This window comes from Rhinichthys klamathensis, unplaced genomic scaffold (assembly GCF_029890125.1).
Source record: "Rhinichthys klamathensis goyatoka isolate OS25496 unplaced genomic scaffold, OSU_Roscu_1.1 h1tg000672l_1, whole genome shotgun sequence".
Classification (NCBI taxonomy): Eukaryota; Metazoa; Chordata; class Actinopteri; order Cypriniformes; family Leuciscidae; genus Rhinichthys; species Rhinichthys klamathensis.
Genome location: NW_026607107.1, coordinates 240,001 through 263,330, shown reverse-complemented (window position 1 = coordinate 263,330; position 23,330 = coordinate 240,001). Strand labels below are relative to the sequence as shown.

Below are 23,330 nucleotides of genomic sequence, written 5' to 3'. Positions count from 1 at the left end.
AAGAGCGAACGCAAAGTTTCTCGTAACGCAAAGGTTTTATGAGCGAACGCAAAGTTTCTCGTAACGCAAAGGTTTTATGAGCGAACACAAAGTTTCTTGTAACGCAAAGGTTTTAGGAGCGAACGCAAAGTTTCTCGTAACGCAAAGGTTTTATGAGCGAACGCAAAGTTTCTCGTAACGCCAAGGTTTTATGAGCGAACACAAAGTTTCTTGTAACGCAAAGGCTTTATGAGCGAACACAAAGTTTCTTGTAACGCAAAGGTTTTATGAGCGAACGCAAAGTTTCTCGTAACGCCAAGGTTTTAAGAGCGAACGCAAAGTTTCTTGTAACGCAAAGGTTTTATGAGCGAACGCAAAGTTTCTCGTAACGCAAAGGTTTAATGAGCGAACGCAAAGTTTCTCGTAACGCCAAGGTTTTAAGAGCGAACGCAAAGTTTCTTGTAACGCAAAGGTTTTATGAGCGAACGCAAAGTTTCTCGTAACGCAAAGGTTTTATGAGCGAACACAAAGTTTCTTGTAACGCAAAGGCTTTATGAGCGAACACAAAGTTTCTCGTAACGCAAAGGTTTTATGAGCGAACGCAAAGTTTCTCGTAACGCAAAGGTTTTATGAGCGAACGCAAAGTTTCTTGTAACGCAAAGGTTTTATGAGCGAACGCAAAGTTTCTCGTAACGCAAAGGTTTAATGAGCGAACGCAAAGTTTCTCGTAACGCCAAGGTTTTAAGAGCGAATGCAAAGTTTCTTGTAACGCAAAGGTTTTATGAGCGAACGCAAAGTTTCTCGTAACGCCAAGGTTTTATGAGCGAACGCAAAGTTTCTCGTAACGCAAAGGTTTTATGAGCGAACACAAAGTTTCTTGTAACGCAAAGGTTTTAAGAGCGAACGCAAAGTTTCTCGTAACGCAAAGGTTTTATGAGCGAACGCAAAGTTTCTCGTAACGCAAAGGTTTTATGAGCGAACACGAAGTTTCTTGTAACGCAAAGGTTTTAAGAGCGAACGCAAAGTTTCTCGTAACGCAAAGGTTTTATGAGCGAACGCAAAGTTTCTCGTAACGCCAAGGTTTTATGAGCGAACACAAAGTTTCTTGTAACGCAAAGGCTTTATGAGCGAACACAAAGTTTCTTGTAACGCAAAGGTTTTATGAGCGAACGCAAAGTTTCTCGTAACGCCAAGGTTTTTAGAGCGAACGCAAAGTTTCTTGTAACGCAAACGTTTTATGAGCGAACGCAAAGTTTCTCGTAACGCAAAGGTTTAATGAGCGAACGCAAAGTTTCTCGTAACGCCAAGGTTTTAAGAGCGAACGCAAAGTTTCTTGTAACGCAAAGGTTTTATGAGCGAACGCAAAGTTTCTTGTAACGCAAAGGTTTTAAGAGCGAACACAAAGTTTCTCGTAACGCAAAGGTTTTATGAGCGAACGCAAAGTTTCTCGTAACGCAAAGGTTTTATGAGCGAACGCAAAGTTTCTTGTAACGCAAAGGTTTTATGAGCGAACGCAAAGTTTCTCGTAACGCAAAGGTTTTAAGAGCGAACGCAAAGTTTCTCGTAACGCAAAGGTTTTATGAGCGAACACAAAGTTTCTTGTAACGCAAAGGCTTTATGAGCGAACGCAAAGTTTCTTGTAACGCAAAGGTTTTATGAGCGAACGCAAAGTTTCTCGTAACGCAAAGGTTTTAAGAGCGAACGCAAAGTTTCTTGTAACGCAAAGGTTTTATGAGCGAACGCAAAGTTTCTCGTAACGCAAAGGTTTAATGAGCGAACGCAAAGTTTCTTGTAACGCAAAGGTTTTAAGAGCGAACGCAAAGTTTCTTGTAACGCAAAGGTTTTATGAGCGAACGCAAAGTTTCTCGTAACGCCAAGGTTTTATGAGCGAACGCAAAGTTTCTCGTAACGCAAAGGTTTTATGAGCGAACACAAAGTTTCTTGTAACGCAAAGGTTTTAAGAGCGAACGCAAAGTTTCTCGTAACGCAAAGGTTTTATGAGCGAACGCAAAGTTTCTCGTAACGCAAAGGTTTTATGAGCGAACACAAAGTTTCTTGTAACGCAAAGGTTTTAAGAGCGAACGCAAAGTTTCTCGTAACGCAAAGGTTTTATGAGCGAACGCAAAGTTTCTCGTAACGCCAAGGTTTTATGAGCGAACACAAAGTTTCTTGTAACGCAAAGGCTTTATGAGCGAACACAAAGTTTCTTGTAACGCAAAGGTTTTATGAGCGAACGCAAAGTTTCTCGTAACGCCAAGGTTTTGAGAGCGAACGCAAAGTTTCTTGTAACGCAAAGGTTTTATGAGCGAACGCAAAGTTTCTCGTAACGCAAAGGTTTTATGAGCGAACGCAAAGTTTCTCGTAACGCCAAGGTTTTAAGAGCGAACGCAAAGTTTCTTGTAACGCAAAGGTTTTATGAGCGAACGCAAAGTTTCTCGTAACGCAAAGGTTTTATGAGCGAACGCAAAGTTTCTTGTAACGCAAAGGTTTTAAGAGCGAACACAAAGTTTCTCGTAACGCAAAGGTTTTATGAGCGAACGCAAAGTTTCTCGTAACGCAAAGGTTTTATGAGCGAACGCAAAGTTTCTCGTAACGCCAAGGTTTTATGAGCGAACGCAAAGTTTCTCGTAACGCAAAGGTTTTATGAGCAAACACAAAGTTTCTTGTAACGCAAAGGTTTTAAGAGCGAACGCAAAGTTTCTCGTAACGCAAAGGTTTTAAGAGCGAACGCAAAGTTTCTCGTAACGCAAAGGTTTAATGAGCGAACACAAAGTTTCTTGTAACGCAAAGGTTTTATGAGCGAACGCAAAGTTTCTTGTAACGCAAAGGTTTTATGAGCGAACACAAAGTTTCTCGTAACGCCAAGGTTTTATGAGCGAACGCAAAGTTTCTCGTAACGCAAAGGTTTAATGAGCGAACACAAAGTTTCTCGTAACGCAAAGGTTTAATGAGCGAACGCAAAGTTTCTCGTAACGCCAAGGTTTTAAGAGCGAACGCAAAGTTTCTGGTAACGCAAAGGTTTTATGAGCGAACGCAAAGTTTCTCGTAACACAAAGGTTTTATGAGCGAACGCAAAGTTTCTCGTAACGCAAAGGTTTTATGAGCGAACACAAAGTTTCTTGTAACGCAAAGGTTTTAAGAGCGAACGCAAAGTTTCTCGTAACGCAAAGGTTTTATGAGCGAACGCAAAGTTTCTCGTAATGCCAAGGTTTTATGAGCGAACGCAAAGTTTCTCGTAACGCAAAGGTTTTATGAGCAAACACAAAGTTTCTTGTAACGCAAAGGTTTTAAGAGCGAGCGCAAAGTTTCTCGTAACGCAAAGGTTTTAAGAGCGAACGCAAAGTTTCTCGTAACGCAAAGGTTTAATGAGCGAACACAAAGTTTCTTGTAACGCAAAGGTTTTAAGAGCGAACGCAAAGTTTCTCGTAACGCAAAGGTTTTATGAGCGAACGCAAAGTTTCTTGTAACGCAAAGGTTTTATGAGCGAACACAAAGTTTCTCGTAACGCCAAGGTTTTATGAGCGAACGCAAAGTTTCTCGTAACGCAAAGGTTTTATGAGCGAACGCAAAGTTTCTTGTAACGCAAAGGTTTTATGAGCGAACGCAAAGTTTCTCGTAACGCAAAGGTTTTAAGAGCGAACGCAAAGTTTCTCGTAACGCCAAGGTTTTATGAGCGAACGCAAAGTTTCTCGTAACGCCAAGGTTTTAAGAGCGAACGCAAAGTTTCTTGTAACGCAAAGGTTTTATGAGCGAACGCAAAGTTTCTTGTAACGCAAAGGTTTTAAGAGCGAACACAAAGTTTCTCGTAACGCAAAGGTTTTATGAGCGAACGCAAAGTTTCTCGTAACGCAAAGGTTTTATGAGCGAACGCAAAGTTTCTTGTAACGCAAAGGTTTTATGAGCGAACGCAAAGTTTCTCGTAACGCAAAGGTTTTAAGAGCGAACGCAAAGTTTCTCGTAACGCAAAGGTTTTATGAGCGAACACAAAGTTTCTTGTAACGCAAAGGCTTTATGAGCGAACGCAAAGTTTCTTGTAACGCAAAGGTTTTATGAGCGAACGCAAAGTTTCTCGTAACGCAAAGGTTTTAAGAGCGAACGCAAAGTTTCTTGTAACGCAAAGGTTTTATGAGCGAACGCAAAGTTTCTCGTAACGCAAAGGTTTAATGAGCGAACGCAAAGTTTCTTGTAACGCAAAGGTTTTAAGAGCGAACGCAAAGTTTCTTGTAACGCAAAGGTTTTATGAGCGAACGCAAAGTTTCTCGTAACGCCAAGGTTTTATGAGCGAACGCAAAGTTTCTCGTAACGCAAAGGTTTTATGAGCGAACACAAAGTTTCTTGTAACGCAAAGGTTTTAAGAGCGAACGCAAAGTTTCTCGTAACGCAAAGGTTTTATGAGCGAACGCAAAGTTTCTCGTAACGCAAAGGTTTTATGAGCGAACACAAAGTTTCTTGTAACGCAAAGGTTTTAAGAGCGAACGCAAAGTTTCTCGTAACGCAAAGGTTTTATGAGCGAACGCAAAGTTTCTCGTAACGCCAAGGTTTTATGAGCGAACACAAAGTTTCTTGTAACGCAAAGGCTTTATGAGCGAACACAAAGTTTCTTGTAACGCAAAGGTTTTATGAGCGAACGCAAAGTTTCTCGTAACGCCAAGGTTTTAAGAGCGAACGCAAAGTTTCTTGTAACGCAAAGGTTTTATGAGCGAACGCAAAGTTTCTTGTAACGCAAAGGTTTTATGAGCGAACGCAAAGTTTCTCGTAACGCAAAGGTTTTATGAGCGAACGCAAAGTTTCTTGTAACGCAAAGGTTTTAAGAGCGAACACAAAGTTTCTCGTAACGCAAAGGTTTTATGAGCGAACGCAAAGTTTCTCGTAACGCAAAGGTTTTATGAGCGAACGCAAAGTTTCTCGTAACGCCAAGGTTTTATGAGCGAACGCAAAGTTTCTCGTAACGCAAAGGTTTTATGAGCAAACACAAAGTTTCTTGTAACGCAAAGGTTTTAAGAGCGAACGCAAAGTTTCTCGTAACGCAAAGGTTTTAAGAGCGAACGCAAAGTTTCTCGTAACGCAAAGGTTTAATGAGCGAACACAAAGTTTCTTGTAACGCAAAGGTTTTATGAGCGAACGCAAAGTTTCTTGTAACGCAAAGGTTTTATGAGCGAACACAAAGTTTCTCGTAACGCCAAGGTTTTATGAGCGAACGCAAAGTTTCTCGTAACGCAAAGGTTTAATGAGCGAACACAAAGTTTCTCGTAACGCAAAGGTTTAATGAGCGAACGCAAAGTTTCTCGTAACGCCAAGGTTTTAAGAGCGAACGCAAAGTTTCTGGTAACGCAAAGGTTTTATGAGCGAACGCAAAGTTTCTCGTAACACAAAGGTTTTATGAGCGAACGCAAAGTTTCTCGTAACGCAAAGGTTTTATGAGCGAACACAAAGTTTCTTGTAACGCAAAGGTTTTAAGAGCGAACGCAAAGTTTCTCGTAACGCAAAGGTTTTATGAGCGAACGCAAAGTTTCTCGTAATGCCAAGGTTTTATGAGCGAACGCAAAGTTTCTCGTAACGCAAAGGTTTTATGAGCAAACACAAAGTTTCTTGTAACGCAAAGGTTTTAAGAGCGAGCGCAAAGTTTCTCGTAACGCAAAGGTTTTAAGAGCGAACGCAAAGTTTCTCGTAACGCAAAGGTTTAATGAGCGAACACAAAGTTTCTTGTAACGCAAAGGTTTTAAGAGCGAACGCAAAGTTTCTCGTAACGCAAAGGTTTTATGAGCGAACGCAAAGTTTCTTGTAACGCAAAGGTTTTATGAGCGAACACAAAGTTTCTCGTAACGCCAAGGTTTTATGAGCGAACGCAAAGTTTCTCGTAACGCAAAGGTTTTATGAGCGAACGCAAAGTTTCTTGTAACGCAAAGGTTTTATGAGCGAACGCAAAGTTTCTCGTAACGCAAAGGTTTTAAGAGCGAACGCAAAGTTTCTCGTAACGCCAAGGTTTTATGAGCGAACGCAAAGTTTCTCGTAACGCAAAGGTTTTAAGAGCGAACGCAAAGTTTCTTTTAACGCAAAGGTTTTAAGAGCGAACGCAAAGTTTCTTGTAACGCAAAGGTTTTATGAGTGAACGCAAAGTTTCTCGTAACGCAAAGGTTTTATGAGCGAACGCAAAGTTTCTCGTAACGCAAAGGTTTTATGAGCGAACGCAAAGTTTCTTGTAACGCAAAGGTTTTAAGAGCGAACGCAAAGTTTCTTGTAACGCAAAGGTTTTATGAGCGAATGCAAAGTTTCTCGTAACGCAAAGGTTTTATGAGCGAACGCAAAGTTTCTCGTAACGCAAAGGTTTTATGAGCGAACGCAAAGTTTCTCGTAACGCAAAGGTTTTAAGAGTGAACACAAAGTTTCTCGTAACGCAAAGGTTTTATGAGCGAACGCAAAGTTTCTCGTAACGCAAAGGTTTTATGAGCGAACGCAAAGTTTCTCGTAACGCAAAGGTTTTAAGAGCGAACGCAAAGTTTCTTGTAACGCAAAGGTTTTATGTGCGAACGCAAAGTTTCTCGTAACGCAAAGGTTTTAAGAGCGAACGCAAAGTTTCTCGTAACGCCAAGGTTTTAAGAGCGAACGCAAAGTTTCTCGTAACGCAAAGGTTTTAAGAGCGAACGCAAAGTTTCTCGTAACGCAAAGGTTTTATGAGCGAACACAAAGTTTCTTGTAACGCAAAGGCTTTATGAGCGAACACAAAGTTTCTTGTAACGCAAAGGTTTTATGAGCGAACGCAAAGTTTCTCGTAACGCAAAGGTTTTAAGAGCGAACGCAAAGTTTCTCGTAACGCAAAGGTTTTAAGAGCGAACGCAAAGTTTCTCGTAACGCAAAGGTTTTATGAGCGAACGCAAAGTTTCTCGTAACGCAAAGGTTTTAAGAGCGAACGCAAAGTTTCTCGTAACGCAAAGGTTTTATGAGCGAACACAAAGTTTCTTGTAACGCAAAGGTTTTATGAGCGAACACAAAGTTTCTTGTAACGCAAAGGCTTTATGAGCGAACACAAAGTTTCTTGTAACGCAAAGGTTTTATGAGCGAACGCAAAGTTTCTCGTAACGCAAAGGTTTTATGAGCGAACGCAAAGTTTCTTGTAACGCAAAGGTTTTATGAGCGAACGCAAAGTTTCTCGTAACGCAAAGGTTTAATGAGCGAACGCAAAGTTTCTCGTAACGCCAAGGTTTTAAGAGCGAACGCAAAGTTTCTCGTAACGCAAAGGTTTTATGAGCGAACGCAAAGTTTCTCGTAACGCCAAGGTTTTATGAGCGAACGCAAAGTTTCTCGTAACGCAAAGGTTTTATGAGCGAACACAAAGTTTCTTGTAACGCAAAGGTTTTAAGAGCGAACGCAAAGTTTCTCGTAACGCAAAGGTTTTATGAGCGAACACAAAGTTTCTTGTAACGCAAAGGCTTTATGAGCGAACACAAAGTTTCTTGTAACGCAAAGGTTTAATGAGCGAACACAAAGTTTCTTGTAACGCAAAGGTTTTATGAGCGAACGCAAAGTTTCTTGTAACGCAAAGGTTTTATGAGCGAACACAAAGTTTCTCGTAACGCCAAGGTTTTATGAGCGAACGCAAAGTTTCTCGTAACGCAAAGGTTTAATGAGCGAACGCAAAGTTTCTCGTAACGCAAAGGTTTAATGAGCGAACGCAAAGTTTCTCGTAACGCCAAGGTTTTAAGAGCGAACGCAAAGTTTCTGGTAACGCAAAGGTTTTATGAGCGAACGCAAAGTTTCTCGTAACACAAAGGTTTTATGAGCGAACGCAAAGTTTCTCGTAACGCAAAGGTTTTATGAGCGAACACAAAGTTTCTTGTAACGCAAAGGTTTTAAGAGCGAACGCAAAGTTTCTCGTAACGCAAAGGTTTTATGAGCGAACGCAAAGTTTCTCGTAACGCAAAGGTTTTAAGAGCGAACGCAAAGTTTCTCGTAACGCAAAGGTTTTATGAGCAAACACAAAGTTTCTTGTAACGCAAAGGTTTTAAGAGCGAGCGCAAAGTTTCTCGTAACGCAAAGGTTTTAAGAGCGAACGCAAAGTTTCTCGTAACGCAAAGGTTTAATGAGCGAACACAAAGTTTCTTGTAACGCAAAGGTTTTAAGAGCGAACGCAAAGTTTCTCGTAACGCAAAGGTTTTATGAGCGAACGCAAAGTTTCTTGTAACGCAAAGGTTTTATGAGCGAACACAAAGTTTCTCGTAACGCCAAGGTTTTATGAGCGAACGCAAAGTTTCTCGTAACGCAAAGGTTTTATGAGCGAACGCAAAGTTTCTTGTAACGCAAAGGTTTTATGAGCGAACGCAAAGTTTCTCGTAACGCAAAGGTTTTAAGAGCGAACGCAAAGTTTCTCGTAACGCCAAGGTTTTATGAGCGAACGCAAAGTTTCTCGTAACGCAAAGGTTTTAAGAGCGAACGCAAAGTTTCTTTTAACGCAAAGGTTTTAAGAGCGAACGCAAAGTTTCTTGTAACGCAAAGGTTTTATGAGTGAACGCAAAGTTTCTCGTAACGCAAAGGTTTTATGAGCGAACGCAAAGTTTCTCGTAACGCAAAGGTTTTATGAGCGAACGCAAAGTTTCTTGTAACGCAAAGGTTTTATGAGCGAATGCAAAGTTTCTCGTAACGCAAAGGTTTTATGAGCGAACGCAAAGTTTCTCGTAACGCAAAGGTTTTAAGAGTGAACACAAAGTTTCTCGTAACGCAAAGGTTTTATGAGCGAACGCAAAGTTTCTCGTAACGCAAAGGTTTTATGAGCGAACGCAAAGTTTCTCGTAACGCAAAGGTTTTAAGAGCGAACGCAAAGTTTCTTGTAACGCAAAGGTTTTATGTGCGAACGCAAAGTTTCTCGTAACGCAAAGGTTTTAAGAGCGAACGCAAAGTTTCTCGTAACGCCAAGGTTTTAAGAGCGAACGCAAAGTTTCTCGTAACGCAAAGGTTTTAAGAGCGAACGCAAAGTTTCTCGTAACGCAAAGGTTTTATGAGCGAACACAAAGTTTCTTGTAACGCAAAGGCTTTATGAGCGAACACAAAGTTTCTTGTAACGCAAAGGTTTTATGAGCGAACGCAAAGTTTCTCGTAACGCAAAGGTTTTAAGAGCGAACGCAAAGTTTCTCGTAACGCAAAGGTTTTAAGAGCGAACGCAAAGTTTCTCGTAACGCAAAGGTTTTATGAGCGAACGCAAAGTTTCTCGTAACGCAAAGGTTTTAAGAGCGAACGCAAAGTTTCTCGTAACGCCAAGGTTTTAAGAGCGAACGCAAAGTTTCTCGTAACGCAAAGGTTTTATGAGCGAACGCAAAGTTTCTCGTAACGCAAAGGTTTAATGAGCGAACGCAAAGTTTCTCGTAACGCCAAGGTTTTAAGAGCGAACGCAAAGTTTCTCGTAACGCAAAGGTTTTATGAGCGAACGCAAAGTTTCTCGTAACGCCAAGGTTTTATGAGCGAACGCAAAGTTTCTCGTAACGCAAAGGTTTTATGAGCGAACACAAAGTTTCTTGTAACGCAAAGGTTTTAAGAGCGAACGCAAAGTTTCTCGTAACGCAAAGGTTTTATGAGCGAACGCAAAGTTTCTCGTAACGCAAAGGTTTTATGAGCGAACACAAAGTTTCTTGTAACGCAAAGGCTTTATGAGCGAACACAAAGTTTCTTGTAACGCAAAGGTTTAATGAGCGAACACAAAGTTTCTTGTAACGCAAAGGTTTTATGAGCGAACGCAAAGTTTCTTGTAACGCAAAGGTTTTATGAGCGAACACAAAGTTTCTCGTAACGCCAAGGTTTTATGAGCGAACGCAAAGTTTCTCGTAACGCAAAGGTTTAATGAGCGAACGCAAAGTTTCTCGTAACGCAAAGGTTTAATGAGCGAACGCAAAGTTTCTCGTAACGCCAAGGTTTTAAGAGCGAACGCAAAGTTTCTGGTAACGCAAAGGTTTTATGAGCGAACGCAAAGTTTCTCGTAACACAAAGGTTTTATGAGCGAACGCAAAGTTTCTCGTAACGCAAAGGTTTTATGAGCGAACACAAAGTTTCTTGTAACGCAAAGGTTTTAAGAGCGAACGCAAAGTTTCTCGTAACGCAAAGGTTTTATGAGCGAACGCAAAGTTTCTCGTAATGCCAAGGTTTTATGAGCGAACGCAAAGTTTCTCGTAACGCAAAGGTTTTATGAGCAAACACAAAGTTTCTTGTAACGCAAAGGTTTTAAGAGCGAGCGCAAAGTTTCTCGTAACGCAAAGGTTTTAAGAGCGAACGCAAAGTTTCTCGTAACGCAAAGGTTTAATGAGCGAACACAAAGTTTCTTGTAACGCAAAGGTTTTAAGAGCGAACGCAAAGTTTCTCGTAACGCAAAGGTTTTATGAGCGAACGCAAAGTTTCTTGTAACGCAAAGGTTTTATGAGCGAACACAAAGTTTCTCGTAACGCCAAGGTTTTATGAGCGAACGCAAAGTTTCTCGTAACGCAAAGGTTTTATGAGCGAACGCAAAGTTTCTTGTAACGCAAAGGTTTTATGAGCGAACGCAAAGTTTCTCGTAACGCAAAGGTTTTAAGAGCGAACGCAAAGTTTCTCGTAACGCCAAGGTTTTATGAGCGAACGCAAAGTTTCTCGTAACGCAAAGGTTTTAAGAGCGAACGCAAAGTTTCTTTTAACGCAAAGGTTTTAAGAGCGAACGCAAAGTTTCTTGTAACGCAAAGGTTTTATGAGTGAACGCAAAGTTTCTCGTAACGCAAAGGTTTTATGAGCGAACGCAAAGTTTCTCGTAACGCAAAGGTTTTATGAGCGAACGCAAAGTTTCTTGTAACGCAAAGGTTTTAAGAGCGAACGCAAAGTTTCTTGTAACGCAAAGGTTTTATGAGCGAATGCAAAGTTTCTCGTAACGCAAAGGTTTTATGAGCGAACGCAAAGTTTCTCGTAACGCAAAGGTTTTATGAGCGAACGCAAAGTTTCTCGTAACGCAAAGGTTTTAAGAGTGAACACAAAGTTTCTCGTAACGCAAAGGTTTTATGAGCGAACGCAAAGTTTCTCGTAACGCAAAGGTTTTATGAGCGAACGCAAAGTTTCTCGTAACGCAAAGGTTTTAAGAGCGAACGCAAAGTTTCTTGTAACGCAAAGGTTTTATGTGCGAACGCAAAGTTTCTCGTAACGCAAAGGTTTTAAGAGCGAACGCAAAGTTTCTCGTAACGCCAAGGTTTTAAGAGCGAACGCAAAGTTTCTCGTAACGCAAAGGTTTTAAGAGCGAACGCAAAGTTTCTCGTAACGCAAAGGTTTTATGAGCGAACACAAAGTTTCTTGTAACGCAAAGGCTTTATGAGCGAACACAAAGTTTCTTGTAACGCAAAGGTTTTATGAGCGAACGCAAAGTTTCTCGTAACGCAAAGGTTTTAAGAGCGAACGCAAAGTTTCTCGTAACGCAAAGGTTTTAAGAGCGAACGCAAAGTTTCTCGTAACGCAAAGGTTTTATGAGCGAACGCAAAGTTTCTCGTAACGCAAAGGTTTTAAGAGCGAACGCAAAGTTTCTCGTAACGCAAAGGTTTTATGAGCGAACACAAAGTTTCTTGTAACGCAAAGGTTTTATGAGCGAACACAAAGTTTCTTGTAACGCAAAGGCTTTATGAGCGAACACAAAGTTTCTTGTAACGCAAAGGTTTTATGAGCGAACGCAAAGTTTCTCGTAACGCAAAGGTTTTATGAGCGAACGCAAAGTTTCTTGTAACGCAAAGGTTTTATGAGCGAACGCAAAGTTTCTCGTAACGCAAAGGTTTAATGAGCGAACGCAAAGTTTCTCGTAACGCCAAGGTTTTAAGAGCGAACGCAAAGTTTCTCGTAACGCAAAGGTTTTATGAGCGAACGCAAAGTTTCTCGTAACGCCAAGGTTTTATGAGCGAACGCAAAGTTTCTCGTAACGCAAAGGTTTTATGAGCGAACACAAAGTTTCTTGTAACGCAAAGGTTTTAAGAGCGAACGCAAAGTTTCTCGTAACGCAAAGGTTTTATGAGCGAACGCAAAGTTTCTCGTAACGCAAAGGTTTTATGAGCGAACACAAAGTTTCTCGTAACGCAAAGGTTTTAAGAGCGAACGCAAAGTTTCTCGTAACGCAAAGGTTTTATGAGCGAACGCAAAGTTTCTCGTAACGCCAAGGTTTTATGAGCGAACGCAAAGTTTCTCGTAACGCAAAGGTTTTATGAGCGAACGCAAAGTTTCTCGTAACGCAAAGGTTTTATGAGCGAACGCAAAGTTTCTCATAACGCAAAGGTTTTATGAGCGAACGCAAAGTTTCTCGTAACGCAAAGGTTTTAAGAGCGAACGCAAAGTTTCTTATAACGCAAAGGTTTTATGTGCGAACGCAAAGTTTCTCGTAACGCAAAGGTTTTATGAGCGAACGCAAAGTTTCTCGTAACGCAAAGGTTTTATGTGCGAACGCAAAGTTTCTCGTAACGCAAAGGTTTTATGAGCGAACGCAAAGTTTCTCATAACGCAAAGGTTTTATGTGCGAACGCAAAGGTTTTATGAGCGAACGCAAAGTTTCTCGTAACGCAAAGGTTTTATGTGCGAACGCAAAGGTTTTATGAGTGAACGCAAAGTTTCTCGTAACGCAAAGGTTTTATGTGCGAACGCAAAGTTTCTCGTAACGCAAAGGTTTTATGAGCGAACGCAAAGTTTCTCGTAACGCAAAGGTTTTATGTGCGAATGCAAAGTTTCTTGTAACGCAAAGGTTTTATGTGCGAACGCAAAGTTTCTCGTAACGCAAAGGTTTTATGAGCGAATGCAAAATTTCTCGTAACGCAAAGGTTTTATGTGCGAACGCAAAGTTTCTTGTAACGCAAAGGTTTTATGAGCGAACACAAAGTTTCTCGTAATGCAAAGGTTTTATGAGCGAACACAAAGTTTCTTGTAACGCAAAGGTTTTATGAGCGAACAAAGTTTCTCGTAACGCAAAGGTTTTATGAGCGAACACAAAGTTTCTCGTAACGCAAAGGTTTTATGAGCGAACGCAAAGTTTCTTGTAACGCAAAGGTTTTATGAGCGAACACAAAGTTTTTCGTAACGCAAAGGTTTTATGGGCGAACACAAAGTTTCTCGTAATGCAAAGGTTTTATGAGCGAACACAAAGTTTCTTGTAACGCAAAGGTTTTATGAGCGAACACAAAGTTTTTCGTAACGCAAAGGTTTTATGAGCGAACACAAAGTTTCTCGTAACGCAAAGGTTTTATGAGCGAACACAAAGTTTCTCGTAACGCAAAGGTTTTATGAGCGAACACAAAGTTTCTCGTAACGCAAAGGTTTAATGAGCGAACGCAAAGTTTCTCGTAACGCAAAGGTTTTATGAGCGAACACAAAGTTACTTGTAACGCAAAGGTTTTATGAGCGAACACAAAGTTTTTCGTAACGCAAAGGTTTTATGAGCGAACACAAAGTTTCTCGTAATGCAAAGGTTTTATGAGCGAACACAAAGTTTCTTGTAACGCAAAGGTTTTATGAGCGAACACAAAGTTTCTCGTAACGCAAAGGTTTTAAGAGCGAACGCAAAGTTTCTCGTAACGCAAAGGTTTTATGTGCGAACGCAAAGTTTCTCGTAACGCAAAGGTTTTATGTGCGAACGCAAAGTTTCTTGTAACGCAAAGGTTTTATGTGCGAACGCAAAGTTTCTTGTAACGCAAAGGTTTTATGAGCGAACACAAAGTTTCTCGTAACGCAAAGGTTTTATGTGCGAACGCAAAGTTTCTTGTAACGCAAAGGTTTTATGTGCGAACGCAAAGTTTCTTGTAACGCAAAGGTTTTATGAGCGAACACAAAGTTTCTCGTAACGCAAAGGTTTTATGAGCGAACACAAAGTTTCTCGTAACGCAAAGGTTTTATGTGCGAACGCAAAGTTTCTTGTAACGCAAAGGTTTTATGAGCGAACGCAAAGTTTCTCGTAACGCAAAGGTTTTATGTGCGAACGCAAAGTTTCTTGTAACGCAAAGGTTTTATGAGCGAACACAAAGTTTCTCGTAATGCAAAGGTTTTATGAGCGAACACAAAGTTTCTTGTAACGCAAAGGTTTTATGAGCGAACACAAAGTTTCTCGTAACGCAAAGGTTTTATGAGCGAACACAAAGTTTCTCGTAACGCAAAGGTTTTATGAGCGAACGCAAAGTTTCTTGTAACGCAAAGGTTTTATGAGCGAACACAAAGTTTTTCGTAACGCAAAGGTTTTATGAGCGAACACAAAGTTTCTCGTAATGCAAAGGTTTTATGAGCGAACACAAAGTTTCTTGTAACGCAAAGGTTTTATGAGCGAACACAAAGTTTTTCGTAACGCAAAGGTTTTATGAGCGAACACAAAGTTTCTCGTAACGCAAAGGTTTTATGAGCGAACACAAAGTTTCTCGTAACGCAAAGGTTTTATGAGCGAACACAAAGTTTCTCGTAACGCAAAGGTTTAATGAGCGAACGCAAAGTTTCTCGTAACGCAAAGGTTTTATGAGCGAACACAAAGTTACTTGTAACGCAAAGGTTTTATGAGCGAACACAAAGTTTTTCGTAACGCAAAGGTTTTATGAGCGAACACAAAGTTTCTCGTAATGCAAAGGTTTTATGAGCGAACACAAAGTTTCTTGTAACGCAAAGGTTTTATGAGCGAACACAAAGTTTTTCATAACGCAAAGGTTTTATGAGCGAACACAAAGTTTCTCGTAACGCAAAGGTTTTTTGAGCGAACACAAAGTTTCTCGTAACGCAAAGGTTTTATGTGCGAACGCAAAGTTTCTCGTAACGCAAACTTTTTATGTGCGAACGCAAAGTTTCTAAGAACGCAAAGGTTTTAAGAGCGAACGCAAAGTTTCTCGTAACGCAAACTTTTTATGTGCGAACGCAAAGTTTCTAAGAACGCAAAGGTTTTAAGAGCGAACGCAAAGTTTCTCGTAACGCAAACTTTTTATGTGCGATTGCAAAGTTTCTAAGAACGCAAAAGTTTTATGAGCAAACGGCAAGTTTCTCAAAATGGAAATTTTTTATGTGCGAACGAAAAACGTTCTCGTAACGCAAACATTTTAAGAGCGAATGCAAAGTTTCTCAGTGTAGCGCAAAAGTTTTATTATGAGCGAACGCAAACGTTTTGCAAGCGAATACAATGTTTTGTTCGGATATTTGGATTCACATTACAGAATATATGTACAGTATATAATAAACTTTATTTAATATATAGCTTCTTGGTGGAGAGGTTTCCATCCTCGTCGCTAGCGCGGTTACTAGGCAAGAAGCAATTTGAGATTCCCTTCAACGTGCTGGACCTGGTGAACAGCCAGACGGTCACATGGGTGGGTGTGTTTTACTGCCCCCTGCTGCCGGCCATCAGCGCTGTCAGGCTGATGGTCCTCTTCTACCTCAAGAAGGTCTGATTCACACTCTTCATCTCTCAAATTCTATTTTATTTCAAGCAACAAAAATGTTTTTATGGTTTTAGTTAAAGGAGCTGTATGCAAGATTGTGGCCAAAACTGGTACTGCAATCACTTTCAAATTACTGTAGAGCGGTGTATCCCCTCCCCCTCCCCCCTGACTCAAGGTTGCCAGATCGGCTGCATTTTTTAATCCGACACGTTTGCAGCTGCAGCTGCGGTAACTAGAGCAGAGCTGGCAACCCGGATGGCGCAACACTACTGACTTCGTGATTGGTAGATAGGTGGAGGGTGGAGCATCAGACCAAAACACAACATGACAACATCAACATCAGTTGAGGGCTGCAACTTCACTTTTTAAATGACAATATCCTGGCCGGACTACTGTTGTTAGTGATATAAGTATTTGAAATGAACATGATTTCTCAATGTCTAGTGACATATCAATGCCATTTTATGATTAATTCAAATAAATTTCTTACATACAGCTCCTTTAACTATAATATACAGAAGCCCTGAACCGCAATTTTTTTTTTTTTTATCTACAATTATGAGAATAAAGTTGCAATATTTCGAGAATAAAGTTGCAATATTTCAAGAATAAAGTTCCAATATTTTGAACATGAAGTAGAAATATTTTGAGATTAAAGTCGAAACCTTATTTACAAGAAAAAAGTCGCAATATTTAGAGATTAAAGTTGAAATATTCTGACAATAAATTTGAAATATTTTGAGAATAAAGTTGAAATATTTTGAGAATAAAGTCGCAATATTTTGAGAATAAAGTCAAAATTACGAGAATAGAAGTTCCATAGAAGTTTTTTTTTTTTTTAAGTAAGAAATGCGCTCGTGTAGTCAAACTGCCTCAGACATGGATCTAAACATAATAATAGTTCTCGTAATTTTGACTTTATTCTCAAAATATTACGACTTTATTCTCGTAATGGTTAGACTTTATTCTCGTAATTTTATACATATTTTTTTTATGGATTTCTTTTTTTACACTGCTGTTCAGGGCTTCTGTAATAACAACCCTGCTTTCAGATTTAGATTTAGAAACAGCTAAATAATAATAAATATATCATCTGTCTGTCAGTTCACAGTGGAGCGCTGTTGTGTTCCGGCTCAGAGAATGTTCCGGACCGCCAGTTCTTCTGTTCTCTTCCACTTCATGCTGTTGTTGGGTCTCTTAATGTCTGTGGTCACATTAGTGGTCAACATCAACAGGTACTAGTCAACGCTGACATATATTTATAATATATTACAGTTTAAGGCAAGACTCTACAGGCAAATCCAGTGTTTTTCATGCACTGGTCGGTTTTGCTTCCATAATATTCTTCATTCTAGTGGAAAGAAAACATCCAAAAGTGTTTATTTTATTGCACTTGATCTCTCTGCGTCTGTCGATCTTTAAAGGCGCTAAATTTAAATCTGAAATCTCCACTTCCGCAGATTCACACACACCAAACTTTACAGTTTTATTCATATCTAATGTATTCTGGAGGTTTGTTCATATATCATTCGCCTGATTTATAGGAAATTGTATTCCTAAAAACATGTTTTTCACATTTTTCTGTCTGTTTATGAAAACAAAAATCAAAATCCCCTTTGGAAAAACCTTTAATATATCATCAAAATCAAACAAGTATTATGAATCTGGCTTTATCCAATGTTCAGATTTACATGCTGGAAATGTATGCAAATTAGTGCATATTTATTTAGATGATGCCTCATCATATTTAAACATAACATTTCAGAAAACTTGTACAAAACAGGTTTGCAATTGTTAATGTAAGTACTCAAGTATGGTGAATTAGTTGATGTTTACTCTATAGTGTCGCCTGGAGTGTCTTGCCTTGATAAAAACACCTATTCACCAAAAACGTATTCACTCATAATATGTGAGCGTTATATTAGTGTGGTTTTCCTCACGTTCATAACCCGTATCCTGGCATGTTCTCTTCTGAGGTTTCATCGGGGATGCTGCGGCCCGTTTAAAGACAGAACTGTGTTTAATGTGACGAGTGTGTGTATAAAGACGCTGCCCAATGAGGTCCAGAACACCATCAGCTACATCTCATCAGAGGCCTTCGCATTCGCTCTCATTCTGGCTGAGGTGTAAGTGTGTGTGTGTGTGTGTGTGTGTGTGTGTGTGTGCTTTTGTTTTTGTGATATATGAGGACACAAATGTGTATAATGACATGCATATTACACTGGTATTACAACATACACGTGATATATGAGGACATTGCATGAGTCCTCATATTTCAAATAGCTTAAAAAACATAAAAAACAATGTTTTTTTTTTAATGTAAAAATGCAGCATGTCTCCTGTGATGGGCAGGTTTAGGAATAGGGGCAGTGTGTGTGTGTGTGTGTGTGTGTGTGTGTGTGTGTGTGTGTGTGTGTGTGTGTGTGTGTGTGTGTGTGTGATGGGCAGGTTTAGGGATAGGGGCTGTGTAGGGGGATAGAATATACAGTTTGTCCAGTATAAAAGTCATTACGCCTATGGAATGTCCTCATATATGTGACCCCGCCTGTGAAACCCCGGCTAAAGTCGCAGAATCTAATTATGAGTAAAAGAGCGTCAAATTAGTCATAGCCATAAAAATGACAAAAATAGGTCATGTGAGTTTATTGCTGTAAATGATAGATTTTACCTTAGGTTTTGAGATGCAATAGTCAAATTTTCATTTATAACATGATAAATACTCAAATTAATGATTTTATTGACACAACGTTATACTTTTGCGCAAAAAAACAAACAAAAAAAAAACGGACGCGGGCTTCATAAACGTTGACTTCAATCGTCTCTGTGTTTATTTCGGCGCAACAACACCTGATGCCATTCGGCTCAGGACCTTCTTTTCTACCATAAGAAAGAGTAAACAGACCTTAATATCAATCCGCACGAGCAGCAATCACGTCAACATGCGTGGCAAAACAAATCAAAATGCGACTTAAGCCGGGTTCAGATGTCTGTGGAGATTGTTTCGTGTCGTCGCCAATATTTTAAGAACAGCTTATTTGTTTTGTAGCTCAATATTCTGCCAATATAATAATCTTATTTTAAGGACATTTTAGGGCTGCTACGTGTCAATATCATTATTTTGCTTGACCCGTCGTTTTGATGAACTATCTGACATGGCGGCACCGAAGCATGAGCAGGAACTGAAAATAGTTGGTTGCTTAAATAGCTTGTTTGATATTAATCTCGGTAGAATTATGATATAACCGGTTTTATAGCCGATTATTTTCTGGAGGATGATGGTGATGATGATGATGATGATGATGATGATGATGAACAGGACACATTCTTGGACGAAACTGACGGTAAGGTTTTGTCATTATTTTTTATGCTAAACGTATGCAACTTAGCTACTGTAAATACTGTCAGTGTTCAGCTAATTTAATTCTAACACATAATTCATCCTGTGATGCAAAAATAGTGGATTTAAATGTGTATTACAGATTTGTTGATTGGGATTGAGTCAGTTTAAATTAATTACGTTTATGACGTGATGTTGTGTTTGATTACACTCTGAACTGAAGTCTTACCACTCATAGCCCTCCCCTCAATTAATCAGATGCATTCTGACTAAACTGAAAAACTATTTTCATATAAAATGCTTTATTATCCACTTTAAATGTGGAATTAGCCCCCCACCTCATTATTGCATGTTACACCATCATGTTTTTAGGTATATTGCTTTGAATTGAAAAATTTCTCCTTGCTTTTTCAAGCAGTGACCAACATAATGATGAGGAGAAGCCAGCGTTGGTGATTGAACCCCAAGCTGGTCTGGGAAATCTGAAGAGGGAACACCAACAAGAAGAATTTGCTTCTAATGCTGGAAGTCAAGATGTGGAACTGAAAATAGTTTTTTCTTTTTTTCTTGCAACTGCAAGTATTTCAATAGGGAAACGTGTTCTTCATTTTTCAATGATTGAGAGTTGGTCCAGCATTATTTGCAGAATGATGTGACCCCTAGGATGCATGGAAATTTCCTATTGTTCCTATTAAGCTGCTTTGAAACAATCTATAGGCCTACTGTTAAAAGTGCTATCAATGAAGGTGACTTGACTTGACTTTTTTAAATGCCAAAATTAAATACTTTTGTGAATAGAATCCATGAGATTATCAAATATTTTGCATCTAGACAATTTCAGAACGTTTACAAAGTTTGAGACTGACCTGTTAAAGGGATATTTCACACAAAAATATTTACTCATACTCACCCTCATGTTATTCCAAACCTGTATATATTTCTTTCTTCTGTTTAACACACATAAAAAAATATATTTTAAAGAATGTTAGTAACCAGACAGTTGGCGGCACCCATTGACTTCCATAGTATTTTTTTTCCTACTATGGAAAGCAATGGGTGCCGTCAACTGTCTGGTTACTAACATTTTTTAAAATATCTTATTTTGTGTTCAGCAGAAGAAAGAAACTTTTACAGGTTTGGAATAACATGAGGGGGAGTAAATGATGACAGAATTGTAATTTTTGGATGAACTATCCCATAATTTTTATTTTTTTTATGTTACACAGTAAGAGAATGAGATTTTATACTGAAATGTTATATGTTAAATAATTTTTGTATTATTGACATTTTTTTCCACTGATATTTAATTTTACTAATAAAGTTATACAAATCATTCCACTGAATTGACTTTGTAATTGTTGCTACAATCAAGCACTTGTGGTATCCCCATTCGTTTCAATGTTTTCATGGTTTTAGCTTTTTGGACATGTGCAACATAATAAATAGGCCTGTTTTACAAAACTTTAAGTATTATCCTATAAATGTGTTATATATCACTGAAAATGGGAGAATCTCAGCTTTAATGTGGTATATGGCACATATGCAGGATAATTATGGATCAAATGTGTTGCAGTTTTAAAAGTAAGCTTTTTTTAAAATTGGAATTTCTCAAAAACATGATTTTCTGAGTCCGAAATTCAGCAAATCTTTGACATAGCCTTACTCAGTCAATATTAAAGATATCAAGGTTATATTTTCACAGAATGTTCTTTACATTGTGTAGGATGATTTTATGTAGAAAACAGTGAATCACAAAAAAATTACTTTAGCTGGGTTTTCACAGGCAGGGTCACATATCACAAAAACACAGCTGTGTGTGTGTGTGTTGCTGGATATAAGCAGCTGTGATGGAATATTCTCATAGCTAATGAATGTTTTGTCACTAACGTGTTCCGCCAGTGTGATCCTGACGTCGTATGTGTCCCGCCGGCGAGCGAACCGTAAAGCCATCGAGAGACTGAAGGACATGCTGGTGATGGTGAGTGTGTTCCCCTGAACAACGGAGAAGATTTACCTTCATTAACTTCATTCCTTTAGCAGGTGCAAATAAAGCACAAACACAATGTTCAGCGTTGGCCAACATCCCCACTAATAAAAATATGCTCTAAGATCAATAGATTAAATTATGAAAACATTATTTCTGAATGTTCAGGTTTTTTAAAGGCGTTTTGAGGGAATATTACATTTTTGTTACTTTCAGGGTTCGTAGAAGGTGCTTGAAGTACTCGAATATGAATTAATTCCTGGAAAACCCTAGAAAACAGCCATATTTATGAAGAGGTACTTAAAAATGCTTATTTAATTACAATATATATGAGTTTAGTTTTTTCGCAAAAACATATACAATCTTTTCATGCCAATTTAACGCTGCTGCCCGTCTGATAAACCCCCATCAGACCGTTTATAGATACAAAATACGCCAGCATTATAATTTAAATATAATTTATTGAACAATAATAGCCATTATAAACTTTGTATTTAATATATATTATTAAATAAGTTGTAAGTTGTATTTTGGATACCGTATCATCTGTAATTTGAGTTTTAAAAAATCCTTAAAAAATAAAAATTGTTTGATAAATTAGATAAATACCAAAAAAAAGTAGTGCCTTAAAAGTCTGTAATAGTCCTGGAATTTCATTTTACAGTATCTGTACAATCCCTGAACTTTTGAATGTTTCTTCTTGATTAAGTGAACATTAAGGGAACATTTCATTGTATCATTCTTCACTCATTATGGGATGTTACTTTTGAATGAACGTTCTGAAACAAGTACTAACATTTAAAAAAGACAAACTAAAACGTTTCAGAAAAAACATCCCATGAATGATGTATAGATAAGAGTTTAGATTAGAGATTACTGCACTATTAACGTTACTGTTCATAACTTTAAGGGTTAGTTCACCTTAAAATGAAAATGATGTCATTAATGACTCTCCCTCGTGTCGCTCCAAGCCCGTAAGACTCCGTTCATCTTCGGGACACAGTTTAAAATATTTTAGATTTAGTCCGAGAGCTTTCATTGTAAATGTGTGTACGGTATACTATCCTTGTCCAGAAAGGAAATAAAGACATCATCAAAGACAAGTAGTCCATGTGACATCAGTGGGTTAGTTAGAGTGTGTTGAAGCATCGAAAATACATTTTGGTCCGAAAATAACAAAAACTAGGCCTTTATTCCGCATTGTATTGTGTTCCGGTTCTGTTGTTGTGGATCCGCGTTCAGTGCCGCCGCTGACGTGTGTCTGGTGTGTGTGTGTGTGTGTGTGTGTATTCTGGTTCTGTTGTGGATCCGCGTTCAGTGCCGCCGCTGACGTGTGTCTGGTGTGTGTGTGTGTGTGTGTGTATTCTGGTTCTGTTGTGGATCCGCGTTCAGTGCCGCTGCTGACGTAAGACGCTGCTGACGTGTGTCTGGTGTGTGTGTGTGTGTGTGTGTGTGTGTGTGTGTGTATTCGGGTTCAAATAAATACGGCTGGGCAAAAAAATGCAAGTCTTCCTCTGTGTGGAAATCCTTAGACATGTTTGCGAAGATTGTTTTGTTTCCAGCGTGCGTCTCCCTCAGACTGTAGACGAAGCTCAGGCGCACCAGACACACACACACACACACACACACACACACACACACACCAGACACTAGGGCTGGACCCGAATATTCGTTCGGTGGGTTGGTATTCGATTTGAAAATGTAACATTCGAATATTCGGGTTTTTTTGCACACCTGGCACCCCCCTCGAAACGGTTCTCATTCGCGCTTGAATATGTTTTACACTATAAAATCTGGTGAAATATAATGCTTAACATATAGCAACTTTGCTTCTTCTTGGACTACTAAAAGTGTTCCTGCAACGGGAGTATTCTCTGGCCAGAGCGCAGAACAGCGGAGTGTGTGTGGACAGAAGTGCCTGAGCTTGTGTTCTGGGTTAAGCTGTGTTGCTTTGATATTGTGGAAAATAGAATAATAGAAACAAAATGTATTATCCTTTTTACCCGTTATTATCAATCTAAATTAATCTAGGCCTACTGCGAAATATAAATTGAAATTTGTGATGTTGTTATTGAAATTGTTATTGTTATTGCTACCGTGTTCTTTATTTAGGCTATTACAGTTCATTAATTTATTTTTCGTTTTTCTATATTTAAATTTCGTTTTTATTTATTTAAATCTACCCTACTTTGTCAGTGAGAAAAATATTATAAGACTAAACCTTATTAAAAATATTGCTTAAGTTAAAAGACCTGTGTGTGTGTGTTATATCACTAGTGCGTGCAGTGTCCGATCTCGGAGCATATAAGCCCTGCTCGCGTGAGGCGCGCCGCTTCTTTAAATCTACCCTACTTTGTCAGTAATTTGTTAGTGAGAAAAGCAATATTTTTAATAAGGTAGTCTAATATTTTTCTCATTAACAAATATGATATGCTTATATGCTCCGAGAACGGACACTGCACGCACCAGTGATATAAAACACACAGGGCTGTTAACTAAAGCAATATTTTTAATACGGTAGTCTAATATTTAAGTTAACAGACCTGTGTGTGTGTGTGTGTGTTTTATATCACTATTGCAGTGTCCGTTCTTGGCATATAAGCTCTGCTCGCGTGAGGCGAGCGCTTCCCGCTTGCGCTGTTCTGTAGTTTAATAAAAG

At 39.0% G+C, this 23,330-nt stretch overlaps 1 protein-coding gene across 1 annotated transcript in view; it reads left to right on the top strand.

The window, feature by feature from the left end:
• The window catches only part of tmc8 (transmembrane channel-like 8), a 40,714-nt gene that overhangs the window by 16,872 nt on the left and 512 nt on the right, over window positions 1–23,330 (top strand). Inside the window, exons 12-15 of the mRNA XM_056241783.1 lie at window positions 15,167–15,353; window positions 16,455–16,585; window positions 17,327–17,476; window positions 20,587–20,665. Of these exons, the coding sequence (XP_056097758.1) occupies window positions 15,167–15,353; window positions 16,455–16,585; window positions 17,327–17,476; window positions 20,587–20,665 (547 nt within the window). The remainder of the gene's footprint in view (window positions 1–15,166; window positions 15,354–16,454; window positions 16,586–17,326; window positions 17,477–20,586; window positions 20,666–23,330) is intronic.